At 41.0% G+C, this 22,886-nt stretch overlaps 2 protein-coding genes across 5 annotated transcripts; both read right to left on the bottom strand.

The window, feature by feature from the left end:
* Window positions 1-319: 319 nt before the first annotated feature.
* LOC112231831 (syntaxin-3-like) lies at window positions 320-8,197 on the bottom strand. Of its 4 annotated transcripts, XM_042312113.1 has the most exons (11): window positions 7,996-8,197; window positions 7,752-7,824; window positions 5,380-5,454; window positions 5,191-5,290; window positions 4,945-5,019; window positions 4,659-4,729; window positions 4,380-4,488; window positions 3,782-3,855; window positions 2,825-2,959; window positions 2,595-2,705; window positions 320-1,517 (listed from the first exon to the last, which is right to left on the bottom strand). In XM_042312113.1, the coding sequence occupies exons 3-11, from the start codon at window positions 5,398-5,400 to the stop codon at window positions 1,227-1,229; spliced, it is 987 nt and encodes a 328-aa protein (XP_042168047.1). In that variant the 5' UTR covers window positions 5,401-5,454; window positions 7,752-7,824; window positions 7,996-8,197; the 3' UTR covers window positions 320-1,226. The 4 variants fall into 4 exon arrangements, with proteins under 4 accessions (XP_042168047.1, XP_042168048.1, XP_042168046.1 ...); XM_042312114.1 differs by lacking the exon at window positions 7,996-8,197 and having other exon boundaries at window positions 7,752-7,919; XM_042312112.1 differs by lacking the exons at window positions 7,752-7,824; window positions 7,996-8,197 and adding an exon at window positions 6,052-7,287.
* Window positions 8,198-11,028: 2,831 nt separating this feature from the next.
* LOC112231829 (GTP-binding nuclear protein Ran) lies at window positions 11,029-20,318 on the bottom strand. Its single transcript, XM_024398619.2, has 7 exons — window positions 20,054-20,318; window positions 18,319-18,377; window positions 15,386-15,470; window positions 14,659-14,784; window positions 14,276-14,463; window positions 11,570-11,740; window positions 11,029-11,360 (listed from the first exon to the last, which is right to left on the bottom strand). Exons 2-7 carry the CDS (start codon window positions 18,343-18,345, stop codon window positions 11,316-11,318), a joined length of 642 nt encoding a protein of 213 aa, XP_024254387.1. The 5' UTR covers window positions 18,346-18,377; window positions 20,054-20,318; the 3' UTR covers window positions 11,029-11,315.
* Window positions 20,319-22,886: the final 2,568 nt, after the last annotated feature.

Below are 22,886 nucleotides of genomic sequence, written 5' to 3'. Positions count from 1 at the left end.
GGGCCAGTATGCCTCCTGGCTTCTGCTGTGTCTTGACTCCCGGAGCTTCGCATTGCTGAGACACGTTTTCTGGGTAGCTACTTTGGTCTTGGTTTGCTACAGCAAAGCCGCCCATTCATGGCAGTTGTAATCCGGAAGCGGCTGTCTATTGGTCCCACAGTTGGGTGGATGGCAACAATTGGAGGATTTGGCCTGCCAATTAAACAATATACAGACGGCGAGAGATGTCAAAGGCAATTCGTTTTGTTGTATTCCTATTTTTCAAAACAGTTTAAAGTAGTTGAATAATTAAAACTTACAAATAAAAACACTTGGCAAATGGCGATTCTTTTTGATTTTTATTATTTGTCAACAGACGGGAAAAGCTACAAAAAACTGAAACCTGACCTTACATTTTGTTCAGATAACATTTTCCATATAAATGCCTACAAAATCACTACAAATGTATGTGACTGAAGACACAAACAGACACAGACATATTGGCTATTCACTTGATACTGCTTGCTTGCATCACAACAAAAATACTATCCTATCTATTATTAGAGGGGGTAGAGAGCAATGGCTTATATAAATAAACCCTGGACTGCTGATGCTATGTGTTGGCCACCGGTTGGCCATATTGGCCCTCCCTAGAAGGAGTAGTCCTCCATAGTATTTCAAAGACAAAATGACATATATTTAAGTATTTTTTTTGTAGTGGGGACAGTAACGTTAGTACTCTCCCCATTTAAAAAAAAATGTTTAGGCCACATAATAGAATTTAAAAGTATGCATTAAAGCGTCTAATAGAATAAACGTGTCTCAAAACGAATGTAGACATTAACAAATGCATTTCTATAGCTTCCAAAATCTTTTAACCATTGAAGAGGATTACCAAGATGGCTGCACGTTGGCTTCAATACAGGGTTTATACACATCATTTGTAGAGAGAGTGCAGGTGACAGTTTTATGACACAGGCATGATCCCTGGTGGTACATGCATTGACACACATGTAGGATAAAAATGACAGGAGTGCAATATTAAGCAGTAACTTCAACACACAATAATAACATAAAAACGTGCCATTTTGGGGTCATTTTGATTACTAGCTGACAATAGGGCAGTGAATCATCGTTTTATCATATTCATTTGTTTACCAATATCTTTAGGTTACTTGACATGATTACACAGTGTTATCGTTGAAACTGTCCTTGGCTTAGATTATTAAGGAGCCACACTACCAAAGCTAATTGACACATATCCTTGAAGTGGGAAAAGGAGCTGTGGGTAGAAGCATGCCTGAAAAGAGGAACGAGAGAGAGAGAGGGGAAAAGAGGGAGAGAGAGAGAAAGACAGAGAAAAAGACGAAAGGAAAGAGGGAGAGAGAAGACGAAAGGGTGGAAGGCCTTAAGCAAGACTGAAGTGTGTCTCCTCTGAGTAGCGCTGTATGCATCTCTTGACAGACAGAGTGACCACTGTTGATCCATCCACCCAGGTTAAACTGGGGGTAATCTGGGACACTCCTCTTCAACTTCCCCTGAGGCCAGAGTCATAAGTGATTATCACGTTAAGAGGCCAATAATACAGCCTAAGTCTACATCCCAAATGGCACCCTATTTCCTATATACTACAAGAGGAATAGGGTGCCATGTGGGACACACGTAAGAATAACCTGGATCTAACGTGATCTAATCTGGTTCCGTATTCATAAAGCATCTCAGAGTAGGAGTGCTCATCTAGGATCCTGCCCCGCCTGTCCATGTAATCTTATTCATTGTGATCTAAAAGGTTCAACTGATCCCAGATCTGTACTCATACTCTGAAAGGCTTTATAAATCCAGGCCCTGATCAAACTTGACAGGAACAGAAATGGCATTTGCAAGAGTACAAAGAGATCTGTGACCAGGGTAACATCCTTCTGGATCAATACATGATTTAAAAGTTTAAGTTTGGAGTTTTGAACACCTCTCAGTTTCACAACAAGTTTTCCCCCAGACGGTATTTCCTATTTGATAAAGCTGTAGAGGAAGGACCCTCCGATGACACAGAGAATGACACAGCAGCACATGATCATCATCTGCTTCTAAAGGGCAGAAGAAGGAAAGAAAGAGGCAAAGAAAGACAGAGGATGCGAGAGAGCAAGAGAATATAAAGAAACAATGAAGGGAAGGGAGAGAAGAAAGAGAACAAGAAAAAACTCAGAAAAACAAAAGGGAAGATTGACCTGACCACAGAGAGAAATCATAACCCACAATAAATATTTAGAGACTCAATGTGCCATTGCAAGTTCTGAAGCTTTTAAGAGATTCTTTGCATCAGTGAGAATGCTGAACCCCCTGTAGCAAGACAGTATATTTAGGGCATGTCCCAAATGGCACCCTTTTCCCTGTATAAGTGCAGTACTTTCAGGGTAACAGGGTGCCATTTGTGACGAAGCCAATGTATCCCTTCTCCTGTATGGACCAAGGTGATAGATAATAGGTCTAGGGTCCGGACTGAAGTGGACCTATAAACATTGCAGCCATATAAATAGAATGACCTATTATGGCATCATTGAACTGAATGTGGACGGCCATTCTACTCATTCTAATTCTATGGTTTCAGCCCCACTCACCCTACGGGCCTCCTGCTGAAATTTGGCTGCTTTCTTGGTGTCGGCAACAGCCCGCTCTACAAAGCCCACCGATTGGTCCATGTTGCTCTCAATCTTGTCAATCATACCGCCCTTTGAAGGGAGTTGGCGGAGTGTTGAGAGAGGCACACACAAACAGCGGTCAAAAGCAGTGCACTACGTAGGGAATAGGGTGCCATTTGGGATGCACCCTAAAAGGAGTGAAGGGTTACCTGGTTCTCCACCAGCATAGCAATGTCCACGAACATGTCATGAAGCTCTTTGATGCTGCTCTCCAGCCTCACAATGTCTTTATGCCGCGCCTCGATCTCATTCAACGCCTGCTTCGATATACCCGACTCCATGATCTACAAAACACATACGAGAAGATATACACAACGGTTTAACACCCACACATAGGAGAGGATATACACAAAGGTTTAACACCCACACTAGGAGAGGATATACACAACGGTTTAACACCCACACTAGGAGAGGATATACACAAAGGTTTAACACCCACACTAGGAGAGGATATACACTAGGAGAGGATAAGGTTTAACACCCACACTAGGAGAGGATATACACAACGGTTTAACACCCACACTAGGAGAGGATATACACAACGGTTTAACACCCACACTAGGAGAGGATATACACAAAGGTTTAACACCCACACTAGGAGAGGATATACACAACGGTTTAACACCCACACTAGGAGAGGATATACACAAAGGTTTAACACCCACACTAGGAGAGGATATACACAAAGGTTTAACACCCACACTAGGAGAGGATATACACAAAGGTTTAACACCCACACTAGGAGAGGATATACACAACGGTTTAACACCCACACTAGGAGAGGATATACACAACGGTTTAACACCCACACTAGGAGAGGATATACACAAAGGTTTAACACCCACACTAGGAGAGGATATACACAAAGGTTTAACACCCACACATAGGAGAGGATATACACAAAGGTTTAACACCCACACTAGGAGAGGATATACACAAAGGTTTAACACCCACACTAGGAGAGGATATACACAAAGGTTTAACACCCACACTAGGAGAGGATATACACAACGGTTTAACATACACACTCACAAGCATTCTCGCTTGAACACACACACACACACACATTCTCACTTGTACACATGCACACAAACACACAGAATTACCCCTGCGGTGAAGACGGCTGCGTTCCCTCCTTCCAACATCTCCTCCAGCTCCTCGTCGGTCGTTGTTTTTCCCGCTGTGGAGTGGAGAGTTTACAGAAAGGGGTTAATAACATGTATGAAAGGGTTAATAACATGTTTGAAAGGCTTAATAGCAAGTTAACATATAACAGGCCCTTAATGCTGGCATAGAATATACTAATACACGCCATCAACAGCAGATCTGGGTTTCAAATACTTTATCTGTGTCTGTCTTGAGCTTGTCTGGCTTAATAAACCAGAAAAGAAAAGTGACAAAACTGCAACCCTGCCCAACTCCAGGCAGATTCAAGCAAACACTCAAAATATTGGGAAAGGATTTTCCAAGTATTTGAACTGGTAAAGAGCATTGTATTGGTTTGAGTCTGTCTGTCTGTGGTAGGCTGAAACATGCACTTCCGTCTACGACTTAATGTAACTTTGGGCCTGGATTTTCTTCCTGACAATTGACTTGTCCAGGAACAAAAAACCCTGGCCCTAGTTATACCAGGTATCGTGTCTCTACTACTGGTTAGGACTTGGTTATCACATGGTTATGAAGGTTCCTAGACGTCAGACTCACTGATCTCCAGCTGCCGGGCAATGCGGCCTTTGCTCTTGTCTCTAAAATCTGTCTGAGCCTCATTGTACTTGGTCATCACCTCCACAAACTTCTTGGCCAGGATGGCATGCTGGGAAAAGGTGGAGGTGGGTACAGAGGTTGTTATGGTAAACTAGTGGGGATGGAACCCCGAGTCTCCAACCCCAGTCTCCAACAAGAAAAATGACAGGGACATGATTGACATGCAAACCGATAGAGTTAAGGGTACGGTTGAGGTAAGTTAGTTTTTTTAAGGGTTACCTGGGACTTCCGGATCCTCGTGTCCGCTGACGACCGTTCCTCTGTGTTTGTCTCAAGTTGCTTCTCGATACCTGCCAGGGACAGGAACATGCAACCGTTACCGTGACTACGGCCACCGACAACAACACAAAATGACTATGGCATCGGAGTCCATGGCGTTCAAAAACACTTTATCTTGACAGGACAACTACGTTTATACAATTTGATGACTGTCGCGCTGGTCGTCAGAAAGACGGTGGGGTAAGATATGGTGCGTCTACTATTTAAAGGGTCAAGAAGGACTGACTCTTTAGTTTGTTGCGAGCGGTGCCGGCTGCTTTCTTGATGTCGTTGGTGACTGCCTCCAAATCATCCTGCGTCTCTGGTGAGCACAGAGAAAGAGAGAGAGAAAAAAAGAGCGATTGTAACATACAAGTATCAACAAGCCACAAAGATGAACAACATGGAATGGAAAGAAAGTGGGCGAGATAACGACGAGTGTGTGAGAGAGAGAGGGGGCAGAGAGAGAGTGGGTTTGAATGATGATGTTTACTCTGCTCTGGCGTAGGGGCGGAGAGGATGGTCGAGTACAGCTTCTTTGCTTGCGCCACACTCTCATCTATCTTGTCGATGCTGCTGCGAATCTCCTCAATCTGAGACCGAGACAGGAAATGATGACACACTGGTGAACACACACACGCGCACACCCGCACACAAACATCAGGAGTATGGTCAGAAATACCTGGGCGAAGAAGTCATCCATAAAGGCTTGGTTCTCCACTGGAATCTCCACATCATCCCCAGCCACATCACTTTTCTGTTGACACACACACAGACAGAGTTGCTGTGGTAGTGTGTTTGTGGTGAGATAATCACACTCACAGGCTTTTTAGCGGTTCTTACATCAGTGTTTTGACGCCACTATAAAGTAAATTCTTTAACCAGACATAATAAGGATTGCAGCGCACACAAGCTACAATGAATAGCCTACATCGATGACATTGAGACCTTGGAAGAGGTGCAGGAAATTCTGATCCCCTTTCTGTATCCACCCCACTCCATTTGTAACGCACCACCATTAAACAAGTGTACAGCCTGAATATCATCACACCCCAATTAGGCCTACCTACTTCCTAGATTAAATTAATGCTCTACTGTTAATTAGCCAAATGTTCAACTAGGCTATTTCCGCTTTTCTAGGCCTGAAAATGGGATCAAACAGTTGGTCTAACGTTATGGCCAAACCGCTCATCCGGACCAACCGCATCTAGTGCGCAAAAACAAACGAGTAAATATGATACGTCCCCCCCATCCCTATTATATAATTATATATGATTGGCAACGGTTATATGTTAAGCTAATAGCAAGCAAGTCTATGAAAACATGAACAAGTGTATAAAAAGACGTAGCTTACCGCCTTCAACTGTTCCAATCGGTCCTTCATCTTCAAAACTGTGTTGTCACTGTCACAATCTCTAAACTATCAAAAAGCGTTATTCTAATCTACAACCGCTAATTAAAAGGTTACCAAATTAGAAAATTACAATTTATTAGCCTACTGATTCATCCAGTGACCTGCCCGAAAATAAGTTTCAAAGTTAATTGTAAAAATATTTAGTAGGGTAAATCAAAAATGCTCATTAGAATATGGTCATCAAATTAAAAAAGAACTATCTTTTTTTTATTTTTACAAAATGTCTGTTCAATATGGCTGCAGCAGCGTCTCCAACCTGTAGTTTTACTAAGCCTATCCTCTCAAGGAGGATTAGAGCAACAGTTGTGCAGAGGGCGATTAATCTCTCTCTCTCTCTCTCTCTCTCTCTCTCTCTCTCTGATCAATGGCATGCGTAAAAACGCATGCAAAGTAAATATCACGCACGATCTCTGTTTCGGGCACACTACCCAAACAGGGCACCGAATGGAAAGGTAATAGGTTCAATTCTAAATCTGTAAAGTCAACCCAGTGGGTTGTCCATCTATAAATAAGAAGAGGCTGTATTTGAATTGTTATTTCTTGACCCCCATCTGCTTTCTAAATATAGCTAAATAAGGCCAGGTCAACAAAATATAGTGATGCAATGATTAATGAAGATATTTTTTGTATTCCTTTTTTTATTTGCTAATAAAAAAAATGCATAATGTTTCATAGTACACACACGTGAAGCAGCATTCTTTATCGACACCATTCCTCCTGAAAATACATTAGGTCACACTTTTCTAACAATAGGTCTAGATAGGATTCTCAAATGCAATGTGTCTAGAAGTTTCTAACACTATCAGTTGCTTCATTAAATCTTACTTTGGGCTCACTTGACTGCTCATCAGTCATCTACTCTAAATGATAAACCTCTCACTCCCCTTTTCCACCACCCCCTCTTCTTCTCCTCCTTCATTCATTTCCTCTCTTTCGTCAGGTTTGAAGGCACACGGAAAGTCATTGGTTTGGTTGCACTGCTTATCATTCCATTGAGAGATAAAATTTTAAAAAGTGAGTTTTATCCATTATTAATGCCTTTTAGAGAGTATTGAGACATATAAGTAGCCTTGTCCAAGCCAGAACGGCATGAGCCTATCTACTGTAGCGTGAGGCTTTTGATGAAGAGTTCAAAACAAGTACACCCACTGGACACTAGTCTATCACAGGGCCTTACTCCCAATCATTTTCTTTAATGCTGAGTGACAAGCAGAGAGGAATCTGGCCCCTTTTGGTATGACTCGACCTGGGATCAAACCCCCAACCTTCCAAGCTCAGGACAGTCACTCTAACCACATGGCCACTGAGCTGGATAATACAAAACTTGTGGGATCTGTCATACTTTAAATCAAAAACCTCCCACTCCCTTTTCCACAATAGTTAACTCAATTCTGAATACATCAGCACACTGGATTTGGTGCAGCTGGTAGCCTAGAGCGTAGGTTCAAATCCCAAATCTGCCCTTGAACAAGGGACTTAGCCCTAATTACTCCTGTAAGTCGCTCAGGATAAGAGCATCTGCTAAATGACTAAAATGTCAAATCAAAACAACAGAGTGAGAGAGAGATATATATATCTTCAGTTGAGAGAATCTACATCAGTCACTGTGGTGTTAAGATGATGAGGGCAGGCTACTGTACCTGTGGAGTTTAGGCCATTGAGCACCATGGCAGACGGCCCGAGTAGCATCATGGGATCTTCACTTCTCTTCAGCTGTTGGGAAAATAGGAGACCGGGAGTTACGATCTGTGGGGTCACGCGACCGGCACACAATGTAAAATACAGAGAACGCGGAGACAAACAGGAAAGCAAACAGAAAGAGGTGAAATAACGTTGGAAAAGAGTTGCATTTTCTCATTACAGAACCAAACCTTTGAGTTTTACCCTGGTGTGTGTAAATGTCACCGCCTTTTTCCTCTTTTCTTGCCTCAGATGCTCTCTTTCACTCAGCTCTGCCTCTTTGTATACCTATTCCATACCTCCATCCTAATCTCCCATGTATTAACTCTTCTCTGTTGTCTCAACCTCTCACACATAAAAGGTTGCAAACCCTCGGGGTTTGTCTTGACACTATGTGCGATCCCTGGGTACAGTTGCAGCCTGATATATTGTCACCCTTCACTCCAGTCTTTTTTTTTTTTACTTCTCCAGTTGAAAAAAACAAAATTCCAAGTAGACCTACAGTGATGTATGACCAAATTAAGCATTCAAAGAAAATAACACCCTCCCTACAACCAAACATGGGAGAGTTTTTTTTGATAATACTGTGGGGCTGCTTTGCTGCCTCTGGTACTGGGGGCCTTGAACATGTGCAAGGCATCATGAAATCAGCAGATTATCAAGGAGTTTTGGAGTGCAGTGTTCAACCCAGATTCCAAAAACGAGGTCTCCCTTCGAAGGTCGTGGGTATCCAGCAGGACAACAACCCCAAGAACACATAAAGAAGCACCCAGGAATGGTTCAAGAAGTAACACTGGCAAAGAGTCCAGATCTGAGTCCAGTCAAAAACCTAAGGCGAGATCTGAAAACAGCAGTTGGTCAAAGGCAACCATCAAACATTGAAGAATTGGGAGCAATTTACAGCTGAAGAATGGACAAAGTTGCCAGTAGAAAAGTACAGCAAGCTCATTGAGAGCTGCAATTAGTGGCAGTTATGCTGACCAAATGCTGTGCAACCAAGTACTAGTACTGGGTGCTAATAATTGTCAATAGTTATATTTTCTAAAATTGTATTTGGTTCTGCAATGTGGAAATTCAAATAACCAGGTGTGGAGTTATTTTCAATTTCATTTTTTGTTGTTGTCAGAATTATGAATTATTTAAGAAAGGTGCAAGGGTACCAATATCCTGTCTGCTGGTTGTTTCTGAAGAGAACAACTTGTCAAGACAACTTTTCATGATAGAACACAACATGTGGAGAAAAATACCTACAGTGCCTTCAGAAAGTATTCACATCCCTTGACTTTTTACACATTTTGTTGTGTTACAGACTGAATTTAAAATGGATGTAAATTGAGATTGTGTCACTGGCCTACACACAACACCCAATAATGTCAACTCGGAATTATATTTGAGAAATGTTTACAAATTAATGAAAAAAGAAAAGCCGAAATGTCTTGAGTCAGTAAGTTTTCAACGCCATTGTTATGACAAGCCTAAATAAGTTGAGTACAAATGTGCTTAACATGTTACATTCCATGGAGTCACTGTGTGCAATAATAGTGTTTAACATGATTTTTGAATGACTACCTCATCTCTGTACTCCACACATACAGATAATTGTAAGGTCCCTCAGTAGAGCAATGCATTTCAAACACAGATTCAACCAAAAAGACCATTGAGGTTTTCCAATGCCTCGTAAAAGCGCACCTTTTGGTAGATTGTTAAAAAAGAAAAAAAGCAGACATTGAATATATCCCTTTGAGCATGGTGAAGTTCACTGCAGGCTGCTGAGGGGAGGAAGGCTCATAATAATGTCTGGAAATGAGCCACATGGAATGGTATCAAACATATGGAAACCATGTGCCTGATTCATTTGATACCATTCCACAGATTCCGCTCCAACCATCATCACAAGCCCGTCCTCCCCACTTTGAATGGTGGGTCAATACACTCAGTCACTACAAAGATACAGGTGTCCTTCCTAACAGTTCCCGGAGAGGAAGGAAACCACTCAGGGATTTCACCATGAGGCCGACGGTGCCTTTTCAAAACAGTTAAGAGTTGAATGTCTGTGATAGATTAACATTGTAGTTACTCCACAAAACGAACCTAAATGACAGAGTGAAAAGGAAGAGTACACAGAATAAAAATATTCCAAAAACATGCATCCTTTTGCAATGCACTAAATTAAAATTGAAAAAAAAAAAGTGGCTAAGAAATTAACTTTATTTCCTAAATACAAAGCGATATGTTTGAGGCAAATCCAATGCCACTTTAGTACCACTCTTCATATTTTCAAGCATTGTCATCGGCAAGGACTAGTTGTTTTTAGGATAAAACTAAATGGAATAGACCTAAGCACAGGTAAAATCCCAGAGGAAAACCTGGTTGTCTGCTGTCCGACAGACACTGGGAGACAAATCCACCTTTCATCAGGGCAATAACCTAAAAAAAGAGGCCAAATAAACACTGGTTGCTTACCAAGACGACATGGAGTGTTCTTGAGTGGTCTAGTTACAGTTGACTTAAATCCACATAAATCCCATGTCAAGACCTAAAAATGGCTGTCTAGGAATGATCAACAACCAACTTGACAGATATTGAAGAATTTAAATAACAAATGTGCAAATATTGTACAATCCAGGTGTGCAAAGCTCTTAGACTTACACTTATGAGTCTTTCTGGGTAATCACTACCAAAGGTGATTCTAACATGTATTGACTCAGGGGTGTGAATACTTATGTAAAAAATAAATTATATATATTTTTTAAATAAAAAATTTGTCACTTTGTAATTACAGGGTATTGTGTTTTTTAAATTTATTGAACCTTTATTTAACTAGGCAAGTCTTCTCTACAATGATGGCCTACACCAGCCAAACCCTTGACGCTGGGCCAAAATGTGCGCCGCCCTATGGGACTCCCAACCATTGTCGGTTGTGATACAGGGATGCGTGTAGATGGGTTTTTGTTGTTGATTTAACCAATTTTCAATTCAGGCGGCAACACAACATGTGGAATAAGTCAAGGTGTACGAAAACCTTCTGAAGGCACTGTACAAATGGATTATTGTACACATGTATTTACTATTCAACTTTATGTTGTGGAGCTTGTACATGAATTATCAATCCCTGTCATCCACACCAGAGCCTCCTCTGTAGAATAAAAGGCTGTCAAACATCAACCAGGTAGATGTGTGATTTTTGCTCAATTCCATTCACACACCGATTCTGTTCACATGGATTGACACAGCAGCTAGTTTGTATTCAAATACTTTTTATTTAGTGTGATTTCATATCACCCTTAGTCAGTATCGTACAGCGAGCGTACAAAGTCTTTCATTTGTATGTGTGTGTGAGTAATGCCTACTTTGAGCAGTCTAAACTTCTACTCCTGTTGGTCTCTACTGAAATCTTCACGCAACCAGACACACATTCTCAGTTTGAAACACACAAAAAAAACATTGGGGGAAGGCTTTTACAATTAAAAAAGGTCAGCAATAGGGCACGCTCCCAGAACACTGGAGGCCAACGAGGTCACAGGTTAAAGGTCGTCGTCTTCATCTGGAAGCCCTGTTTCTGCGGCAACCTGGAGGCGTGAGGAAAAATTGTGTATTCATTATTTTTATCACCTGTAAAATGAAAGTTGTTTGCAAGTTCCTGATGTAAATAAAAACAATTAAAATAAATAACACCTCGAACACTGACCCAGCCTGTGTGTACGGTGTATAGCGTGTGCAACTTCTGCATGTGTGTGTCTTCTGCATGTGTCTACGATTTCTGCATGCGTGTACGCACCTTAAGGTCGTTCTCGTACTGCGCAGCCAGGGAGGCGTCCATGACGACTTCTGGGGGGGCGAGGGCTGGCATCTCCACAAACTCTAGGTTGGGGTCTCCTACCAGCTTCCTGGCCAGCCACAGGAAGGGCTTCTCAAAGTTGTAGTTACTCTTGGCTGAGATGTCATAGTACTGATGGGGAGGTGGAGTGTGTCAGTCACACACACACACACACACACACACACACACACACACACACACACACACACACACACACGTCAAAGGTTTATAAACACCTACTCATTCAAGGGTTTTTCTTTATTTGTACTTTTTTTTCAACAATTTAGAGTAGTGAATACATCAAAACTATGAAATAACACATATGGAATCATGCAGTAACCAAAAAATTATATTTTACATTCTTCAACGTAGCCACCCTTTTCCTTGATGACAGCTTGGCACACTCTTGGCATTCTCTTAACCAGCTTCATGAGGAAGTCACCTGGATGGCTTTTGCAACAGTCTTGAAGGAGTTCCCACATATTCTGAGCACTCGTTGGCTGCTTTTCCTTCACTCTGCAGTCCAACTCATACCAAAACCATCTCAATTGGGTTGAGGTCAGGTGATTGTGATCTGCTTTGCTTATTTGAGCTGTTCTTGCCATAATATGGACTTGGTATTCCACATACCACACCTAGCTTGTCACAACACAACTGATTGGCTCAAATGCATTAAGGAAAATAGTTCCACAAATGAACTTTTAACAAGGCACACCTGTTAATTCAAATGCATTCCAGGTGGCTACCTCATGAAGCTGGTGTGCAAAGTTGTCAAAAAGGCAAAGAGTGGCTACTTTGAAGAATCTCAAATATAAAATACTTGTTTGGTTACTACATGATTCCATGTGTGTAATTTCATAGTAGTGATCTCTTCACTATTATTCTACAATGTAGAACATAGTAAAAAATAAAGAAAAACCCTTGAATGAGATGGTGTCCAAACTATCTAATCAAATCTATTTTGGCTAATTAAATGCTATTTTAGCTCTCCCACCTAAAAAAAGGAACCAAGGAAGGGAGAAACACTGCAGACACCGCACTCCAGCTGAGGCATACAGTTGAAGTCAGAAGTTTACATACACCTTATCCAAATACATTTAAACTCAGTTTCACAATTCCTGACATTTAAGCCTAGTAAAAATGCCCTGTCTTAGGTCAGTTAGGACCACCACTTTATTTTAAGAATGTGAAATGTCAGAATAAGGATTTATTTCAGCTTATTTCGTACATCACATTCCCAGTGGGTCATAAGTCTACATACAGTCTATTAGTATTTGGTAGCATTGTCTTTAAAATTGATTAAGTTGGGTCAAACGTTTTGGGTAGCCTTCCACAAGCTTCCCACAATAAGTTGGGTGAATTTTGGCCCATTCCTCCTGACAGAGCTGGTGTAACTGAGTCAGGTTTGTTTGCCTGCTTGCTCGCACACGCTTTTTCAGGTCTGTCCACAAATTTTATATTGGATTGAGGTCAGGGCTTTGTGATGGCCACTCCAATACCTTGACCGCATTGTCCTTATGCCATTTTGACACAACTTTGATGCCATCTATGATGCCATCTATTTTGTGAAGTGCACCAGTCCCTCCTGCAGCAAAGCACCCCCACAAAATGATACTGCCACCCCCGTGCTCCACGGTTGGGTTGGTGTTCTTCGGCTTGCAAGTCTCCTCCTTTTTCCTCCAAACATAATGATGGTCATTATGGCCAAACAGTTCTATTTGTGTTTCATCAGACCCGATGACATTTCTCCAAAAAGTACAGTCTTTGTCCCCATGTGCAGTTGAATACCGTAGTCTGGCTTTTTTAATGGCGGTTTTGGAACAGTGGCTTCTTCCTTGCTGAGAGGCCCTTTCAGGTTATGTTGATATAGGGCTTGTTTTACTGTGGATATAGATACTTTTGTACCGGTTTCCTCCAGCATCTTCACAAGGTCCTTTGCTGTTGTTCTGGGATTGATTTGCACTTTTCACACCAAAGTACGTTCATCTCTAGGAGACAGAACGCATCTCCTTCCTGAGGGGTATGTTGGCTGCGTGGTCCCATGGTGTTTATACTTGCGTACTATTGTTTGTACAGATGAACATGGTACCTTGAGGCGTTTGGAAATTGCTCCCAAGGATGAACCAGACTTGTGAAGGTCTACAATTTTTTTTCCTGAGGTCTTTACTGATTTATTTTGATTTTCCCATAACGTCATGCAAAGAGGCACTGAGTTTGAAGGTAGGCCTTGAAATACATCCACAGGTATACCTCCAATTGAGTAAAATAATGTACATTTCCCTATCAGAAGCTTCTAAAGCCTCAACATAATTTTCTTGAATTTTCCAAGCTGTTTAAAGGCACAGTCAACTTAGTGTATGTAAACTTCTGACCCACTGGAATTGTGACACAGTGACTTATAAGTGAAATAATCTGTCTGTAAACAATTGTTGGAAAAATTACTTGTGTCATGCACAAAGTTGACATCCTAACCGACTTGCCAAAACTATAGTTTGTTAACAAAAAAATGTGTGGAGTGGTTAAAAAGCGAGTTTTAATGACTCCAAACTAAGTGTATGTAAACTTCCGACTTCAACTGTATATACTTGTAGAGACAGTGTTTTTTTTAACCTGTCAACTAACACACCTATCTTAACATGTGCGTCGGGCTGGCGTTGCCACAGTTACCTGAAGGTTCTTCTTGCGGTGGAACACGATGCTCTTGGCTTTGACCTTCCTGTCCTTGATGTCCACCTTGTTTCCGCACAGGACTATGGGTATGTTCTCGCAGACGCGCACCAGGTCGCGGTGCCAGTTGGGAACGTTCTTGTAGGTGACGCGAGATGTGACATCGAACATGATGATCGCACACTGGGCTGGAGAGAGAAGAGTGGAAGGGGGAGAGTAATCGAATGTATCAGATAATCGTTAAATATGTGGAGTCCGTACCCATCCAAGTCATTTTGCACCAGAGGGTAAGATTGTGTAGAGATCTGAGGACAGGATGTGACCTACTGTGTTTCTACTACAATACAACACACGGACATGTGACCCACACAAATGTGACGTACCCTGTATGTAGTAGCCATCTCTGAGCCCCCCAAACTTCTCCTGGCCGGCTGTGTCCCAGACATTGTACTTGATGGTCCCTCGAGTGGTGTGGAAGACCAAGGGGTGCACCTCTACTCCCAGAGTCGCTACAGGGGGAAGAGAAGGGTGAGCAAGGGGCAGGTCAGCCATGGTTCAGGGATCTAGAATGGTTTATACTCTTGTATGGATTGCATTTTTTTTTTTATATCACGCTACCCACCTAGCTAAAGTTAGCCACAATAAATTGTAATTCGTAACATAGAAGTATTGCAAATTACATATATGAATTGTAATTCGTGACATATCATGCAAAATGGATGAGGGACATCCACAAATAAATGTCCTTCCCTTAACATAGCCTACCAAAGGGAAGGAGACAAATGTGCATTTACTATGTTACGTCTACCCCAGAGTCCAGGTTGAAAAACAATGAAGCCTAGTATCCAAGACAGTCAGAAACGGCTTTTCCACGTTGGCTAGCTAAATTCATGCGCAGAAACACATCATTGCGTCTTTTTAAGTCTACAATTATAAAGTTGGCCTGCAAACTAAATTTCCCTCAGGAGAGAATTAAGTCTGATTATTGATGGAAGGTATGGTGGTGTTATGAAGGAGAAGAAGCAGAAGACAAAGACGAAAAAGAAGAGGTACGTAAAAGCTGAGAGAGAGAAGGGGGACAGAGGACCGTCTAGACTCTGAGAAACTCACCAACGTATTTCTTTTCAAACTCTCCCGTTAAATGCCTCTTCACGAAGGTGGTTTTTCCTGTGCCTCCATCTCCGCACAACACTAGCTGAAACACGGGTAGTAATTAAAAGAACACATTGGTCAAAAGGAATAGCAACTAAACACCAATGTAGTACTGGTTAGTGCTAGACGAAGGAGCAATTCCAAACCAAAGTGTGCATCCCAAATGACACCTATATACAGTGGCAAGAAAAAGTATGTGAACCCTTTGGAATTACCTGAATTTCTGCATAAATTGGTCATAAAATTTGATCTGCTCTTCATCTAAGTCACAAAAATAGACAAACACATTTCTGCTGAACTAATAAACAATTATACGTTTTCATGTCTTTATTGAACACACCGTGTAAACATTCACAGTGGGAAAAGCATGTGAACCCTTGGATTTAATAACTGGTTGACCATCCTGTGGCAGCAATAACCCCAACCAAACATTTTCTGTAGTTGCGTATCAGACCTGCACAACAATGGTCAGGAGGAATTTTGGACCGTTCCTCTTTACAAAACTTTTTCAGTTGAGCAATATTCTTGGGATGTCTGGTGTGAACCACTCAAGGTCATGCCACAGCATCTCAATTGGGTTGAGGTCAGGACTATGACTGGGTCACTCCAGAAGGCGTATTTTCTTCTGTTGATTTATTTCTATGTTTTGGGTCGTTGTCCTGTTGCATCACCCAACTTCTGTTGCGCTTCAATTGGCGGACAGAGCCTTACATTCTCCTACAAAATGTCTTGATTAACATGGGAATTCCTTTTTCCGTCGACAATAGCAAGCTGTCCAAGCCCTGAGGTAGCAAAGCAGCCCCAAACCATGATGCTCCCTCCACCATATTTTACAGTTGGGATGAGGTGTTGTTGTTGTGGGGTGCCTTTTTTCTCTCCAGACAGTGTTGTTGTATTCCTTCCTTCCAAACAACTGAACTTTAGTTTCAGCTGTCCACAGAATATTTTGCCAGTAGCGCCGTGGAACATCCAGGTGCTCTTTTGCAAACTTAAGACTTGCAGCAATGTTTTTTCCTGGACAGCAGTGGCTTCTTCCATGGTGTCCTCCCAAGAAAACCATTCTTGTTTAGTGTTTTAAGTATCGTAGACTCGTTAACACAGGGTGTGCCATGGGAGCTACAGCCCTTCCTACGTTGGTTTGAACTTGGGTAAATGACTTTATTTTGGATCCTTCTAATAACCATTTCTTTGACCGGATTATATGGTGGAGACGCTATATTGATGATGTTTGCCTGTTTTGGTCCGGCTCAGAAGATGAACATGTTTCCTTCCACCAATACCTTAACAACATTAACCCTAACATCAAACTATCTATCTATGGAGTACAGCAAGGATAACATTCATTTTTTTGGACCTCGACATTAGTAAAATGACAAAGGTTGTTTGCACACATCAATCTTTTGGAAGCCTACAGATGGGAATACCATTCTGAGGGCAGACAGCTTTCACCCCAAAAGGATAAAAGAGAATATTCCATAAGGCCAATTCCAAAGAGTCCGCAGAATTAGTCCACAGTTATCTTCCGGGTGACTCTCAAAAAAACTTGGCTTGACCACAAACCCAAGGGCTCTTTTAAAATGTAACCATTGCAGAAATATTGCACAGAAGAAGTATTTTGTTGACACAGCTTCCTAAATGGAGTATTACGTCAAGCATTTCATTAACTGTAAAACCACTCATGTCATCTACAGATTGAAATGTCCACAGTGGTGTTCTACATTGGACGGACAAAGAGACGCCTTCAAGACCGCTTAGCGGAACACAAGTATGCCATACGGGTAGGCAATGAAGACTACCCCATGGCAAGGCACTAGAAGTCCTTACACCATGGAAACCCTGCCTCCCTACAAGCTAAGGGTATTGATCATATTCCGGCCTCTATTAGAAAAGGGGACCGTCTTAAACATTGAAACCAAAGGGAAAGTTTTTGGATTTACAGACTACAGGCCACTAAATACCCTGGTTTAAATGAAGATATGGATTTCTCACCCTTCCTGTAGGGTCGTGATAGGTCCATTTGCTGTCATCTAGTGGACATTTTGCTCAATTGCCCTCAGCTATGTTTAGACTGTTGTTCATGTTTTTCTGTGTTCTTGTGTAATATGGAATATTTTGTTTTCTTATTCTTGACACTTCTCCCAGTCACATTTAAGGTTAGAACTACCTTTCTAAGTGTTCTGATCCTTCTAGCTTGGAGTTGTATTTTTATGATTACAGCTACAGTATTTCACCTTTTAATGTGTATAGTATTGCTTACTAGGTGTGTCTAATCAATTTTGCAACCACTCCCTCTTCCAATTAGGGCTAATTGGAAAAGCTGTTCAAAAGAGGACATTGTATTCTTTTTTTTGTACTCCCTGATGAAGGCCATATAGCCGAAACGTGTCGGTTTAAAAAAAAAAAAAAACGTTGTTTCTATTGAACATGCCATACCAATAATGGCATTTTAATTAATTATATGAAGAGTGCCTTGGTCCTCCTTTCTTTTTGATGACAGATGTTAGCATGTTCCAGAGTCTTCTGTAAGTCTTTAGCTAACACTCAAGGATTCTTCCTAACCTCATTAAGCATTCTGCGCTGTGCTCTTGCAGTCATCTTTGTAGGACGGCCATTCCTAGGGAAAATAGCAACAGTGCTGAACTTTCTCTATTTATAGACAATTTGTCCAACCATGGATTGATGAATATCAAAGCTTTTAGAGATACTTTTGTAACCCTTTCCAGCTTTATCCAAGTCATCAATTATTAATCTTAGGTCTTCTGAGATCTCTTTTCTTCAAGGAATAGTTCACATCAGGCAATGCTTAATGGGGCCAAAGCCCTATGGGCCCTAGACAAAAGTGGTGCACTATATAGGGAGTAGGGTGCCATAAGACACAGTCAAAGACTCACCTTAAATTGTACATCTGGTTCTGCCATAGCAGTATGTTCTCTGTGTTGGTGATTATACGCTGAAATAACAAGAGGAGAAAAACAGGTTAATGGGCAGTGTTTGTGTCCCAAATGGCACCCTTTCAACTTTACAGTGCACTACTTTTGACAAGAGACCATAGAGCTCTGCTCAAAATACAGTATCAATCAATAGAAGAAGCCACAAGAGGTGCTGCTGGTGTGATGTAGCTTCAGAACAATACCTGCCAAAAGTGACTAGGCTGAAAAATCAGCCTGGTCTCAGACTACGCATAACATAGTAAAAATAAATCCAGGACACTCAAATTAGTGTGATATGTTACATTTGGCATGGTTAATAAGACAAAGTTACTTAAGGCAAACATGAAAGGAGGTTGGTTGGTCGGGGTGGATGGGTAGGCGCATAACGTAAAAGTCTAGCAAGCCAAAAGTTGAGCTTTCGAATCTCATCGCAGACAAATGCAGCATTTTAGGAAACGTTCTACTTTGCATGTTATAGCTAAAACCTTACGCCTAAACTTAACCCTAACCATAAACCCCTAAACTAACTAATGTTAGCCATCTAACTAACATTAGCCACCTAGATAAAGTTAGCCACAATACATTGCAATTTGTAGGATATACGTATTGCAAATGACATATACAAATTCTAATTTATAACATATCATGTGAAATGGATGACGGACATCCACAAATTAAATTCCTTCCCTTACGAAATGTAACATATCCTACCACAGGGAAAGAGACAAATGTACATTTACTATGTTACGTCTACCCCAGAGTCCAGGTTGAAAAACAATGACGAAGCCGAGTATCCAAGACAATCAGAAACTGCTTTTCCAATAGAAATCCCAGATGACGCTCTTAAGCGATGTCATGGCGACGTTGGCTAGCTAAACTCACGTGCAGAAACACGTCATCGTGTCTTTTTGTCAACAATTAGTTCACATAGAGAATACTTTACAAAAATATAAACGCAACATGCAAGAATGTCAACGATTTTACTGAGTTACAGTTCATATAAGTCAATCAGTCAATGTTTATAACACCTTGACCCCACCAATACAGAAATTTAGTTTGACGTGTGGATTTGTCTTCATACGAATACAAATGTTGTCGATATTTAGAAAATATCCATTATATCTACCGTTTCAAATACATGTTGCAATTACTTTATTTGCGAAATTGCGTTGTCGAATAAACCTGGGCCAATGGAAACCTGCCTAATGGAAGTGATCCAACTGTACACACCGTATTGCTGCAGTTATAGCGTGCTATAGTATCAGCACATATGCAATGCAATTGGAAGTCCAGTCAACCCCTATATTTAACGAGATACAGCACTTTTTCCATGAGGCTTCGCGTTACACATGGTCCAGTAGCTAATAATTTATTTGTACGAAAATGTACCAAAACAAAAAAAATGTTGCATTTACAACTCTACATGGACACACTGAAATTGCAGCTCGAGTGTAACAAGTTGATATGCTAGCTCTCTAGCTCGCGCCACTGGGAACCAATGTCTTCCTACTATGCTAACAAGCTATCAAACGTTAGCTAGCTAATATTAGACAGCTAAACTTTGTTTAGGACGAGGCATGTGTCAACACAATACAATAACTCTAATCCCTGTGTTCAGATATTTGAATAGATGTCTGTGTTTTGACATGGCAGAGTAAATGGATCATATTTTCTAAACTCTTAAATCCACACTTACCCCCACGGTGTCGGATGGAATAGCTAGCTAGGCGCTAAAGGTGCTTTGGGCCTTCAAACACCTTCGATGAATTTGGTTAATGTATGTGACGTTTTTTGGTTGTTGCCTGTATCACGTGATCTCTGACATGGTTGCGAGAAAAGGTTGTTGAGGTTTTTTATCAAAGACAGTACAATATGAGTATAGACACTGCTTCTCCAATAGACGGGTTGGTTTGTTTAGCAACAAAACTGACAGGTGCACGACTATGGGGCAAAACAGACGGGGTTGGGTTAGATTGAGGACAACATGTAAACTACACCGAGTGAGTGTACAAAACTTCCGGAACACCTCTTCCGATTACAGACTATCCAGGTGAAAACTATGATCCCTTATTGATTTAAATCCACTTCAATCAGTGTAGATGAAAGGAAGGAGGTCAGGTTAAACATGGATTGTGTATGTGTGCCATTCAGAGTGTGAATGTGCAATAGGAAATATTTAAGTGTCTTTGAACAGGGTATGGTAGTAGGTGCCAGGCACACTGGTTTGAGTATGTCAAGAACTGCAATGCTGCTGGATTTTCACGCTCAAACAGCTTCCTGTGTGTATTGAGAACGCTCCACCACCCGAAGGACATCCAGCCAATTTGACACAACTGTGGGAATTATTGGAGTCAACATCGGCCAACATCTCTGTGGAAAGCTTTCGACACCTTGTAGAGTCCATGCCCAATGAATTGAGGCTGTTCTGAGGGCAAAGGGGGTCAAACTCATAAGGAAGGTGTTCCTAATATTTTGTACACTATATTCAATGAGCACTGGTCTCTCAAATACATTATTATTATTTTTTAAATACATTTTTATTTAACCTTTATTTAACCAGGTTGGCAAGTTGAGAACATGTTCTCATTTACAACGTCGACCTGGCCAAGATAAAGCAAAGCGGTGCAACATAAACAACAACAGAGTTACACAAGGGATAAACAAACGTACAGTCAAGTAGAGCTACTGGGGCGCAAAAAAATAAATAACAGTATTGGGATGAGGTAGTTGGGTGTGCTATTTACAGATGGCCTGTGTACAGGTACAGTGATCGGTAAGCTGCTCTGACAGCTGATGCTTAAAGTCAGTGAGGGAGATTATAAGTCTCCAGCTTCAGTAATTTTTGCAATTCATTCCAGTCATTGGCAGCAGAGAACTGGAAGGAAAGGTGTCCAAACGAGGTGTTGGCTTTGGGGAGATATACCTGCTGGAGCGTGTGCTACGGGTGGGTGTTGCTATAGTGACCAGTGAGCTGAGATAAGGTGGGGCTTTGCCTAGTGTCAGGATTCACCTAGGGGTCATGATTTGGGGCTGTACAAATGTTTGATGTATTAGAATAATTGATTATGCTTATGTTAAATGCATAGAAGGGGAGGGGTTATAAGACCCCTCCCTCCTTACATTTATAGGGTTCTAGACTACAGATTTACAATATATATATTCATTATATCGTTTTAGAATTGTTCCACAGTTGTTTGTGCGCTCTCTCTCTCTCATAAAGAAGACCCCTCTTAGAAATGTGTGACTGAGAAAAAACTCTGCAGGGGAGTGTGGGAGATAAGAGACTAGTCATACATTCCATAATAAATCAACTTTGGAGAGTGGATATTTATTGCCTAGCTTTTTAGATATCACTGAAACTGTATGTTTGTATAGCTATGGATGCAGGGTTTTGGTCTCAAGAGTAAAAAGGTAATGACGTAGTCAGTGACAACACTAAGGCGGGACTTCGGTTTAATAAAATAACTTGAGACCTTTTGTTTGATGCAGAACTTACTCGAAAACATGCGTACTATGTTCCTGATTGTCAACTTCTGTCTGAAATTGCATTAATAAAAGGTTTTGAATGATTTAATTAAAGATATTGTCATAATGCAAATTTCACCAATGATTGACAAGGACGAAGTAGGAACGAACCCTAACATTTGGCGAGCTTGCCAGGAGTGAGTGTCACCCCGGTTGGTAGAGATTCCACACCATGTTGCCAGAGCTCAAAATTAAATAAGGTAAGCAGACACACGTTTAATCTAAATCTGTAATTAAATGGCATTTACTGGTGTGGTTTCCCTCTGGCAAGTAAGCGGCACATCACTCAATCTAAATGATAGACATACGCATTGAATATGACATCGTTAGATTTTAGTTTGGAGAAATTACGTATCGGACTATTGGTGAAATGCATGATGTCAATATAGGATGAATGAAATTAAAGTTTGAAGACTTTAATTTTATTTGTTAGAAGTAATTCAGGCGACAATTACTCATACTAGTTATTTGTTTATTTGTTAGAGACAATTCAGAGCGACAATTGTCCGGTTTTCATATGATTTGTTATTTGGGTTGTAACACTGGCGACAATTCTAGTTATTTTTATTTTGTAGAGGTACCCAATGAATGAGTTGAGTTGGTTATGAAAGGTGCGTTTGTATGTTTTTCATTGTTTGTCTGTCTGTGGATTATGGCGGGAGTTATTGGGTAATGGTCCAATGGTGGAATAAAAAGTTAGAAATTATTTGAATAAAAATTGAACGTATTTGTTGGTGACACTTTCCAACCATTGGACAGTATTGGAAACATTTTAATTCAAAAAAGTTACTTTGTATCACCACCAGAGGGCACTGGTGTATACCATATTACTGTTACTCTACACAATTAAGATAAAACATTAGAAATTAAAGTCGTTTGGCATGCGGGTTTCTTTGTGAGGCCCGTGTGGGAATTATATTTGAGTTTAGTAGAACCAATTACTATAGCCTGGATTAAGTGAGACTGCAATCCTAATTCTACTCTCAACCACTGTTATTTAACAC

This window comes from Oncorhynchus tshawytscha, linkage group LG34 (genome assembly GCF_018296145.1).
Source record: "Oncorhynchus tshawytscha isolate Ot180627B linkage group LG34, Otsh_v2.0, whole genome shotgun sequence".
In the NCBI taxonomy this organism is placed as follows: domain Eukaryota; kingdom Metazoa; phylum Chordata; class Actinopteri; order Salmoniformes; family Salmonidae; genus Oncorhynchus; species Oncorhynchus tshawytscha.
The sequence above is the reverse complement of the archived record's forward strand: the minus strand, read 5'-3'. Positions and strand labels throughout refer to the sequence as shown.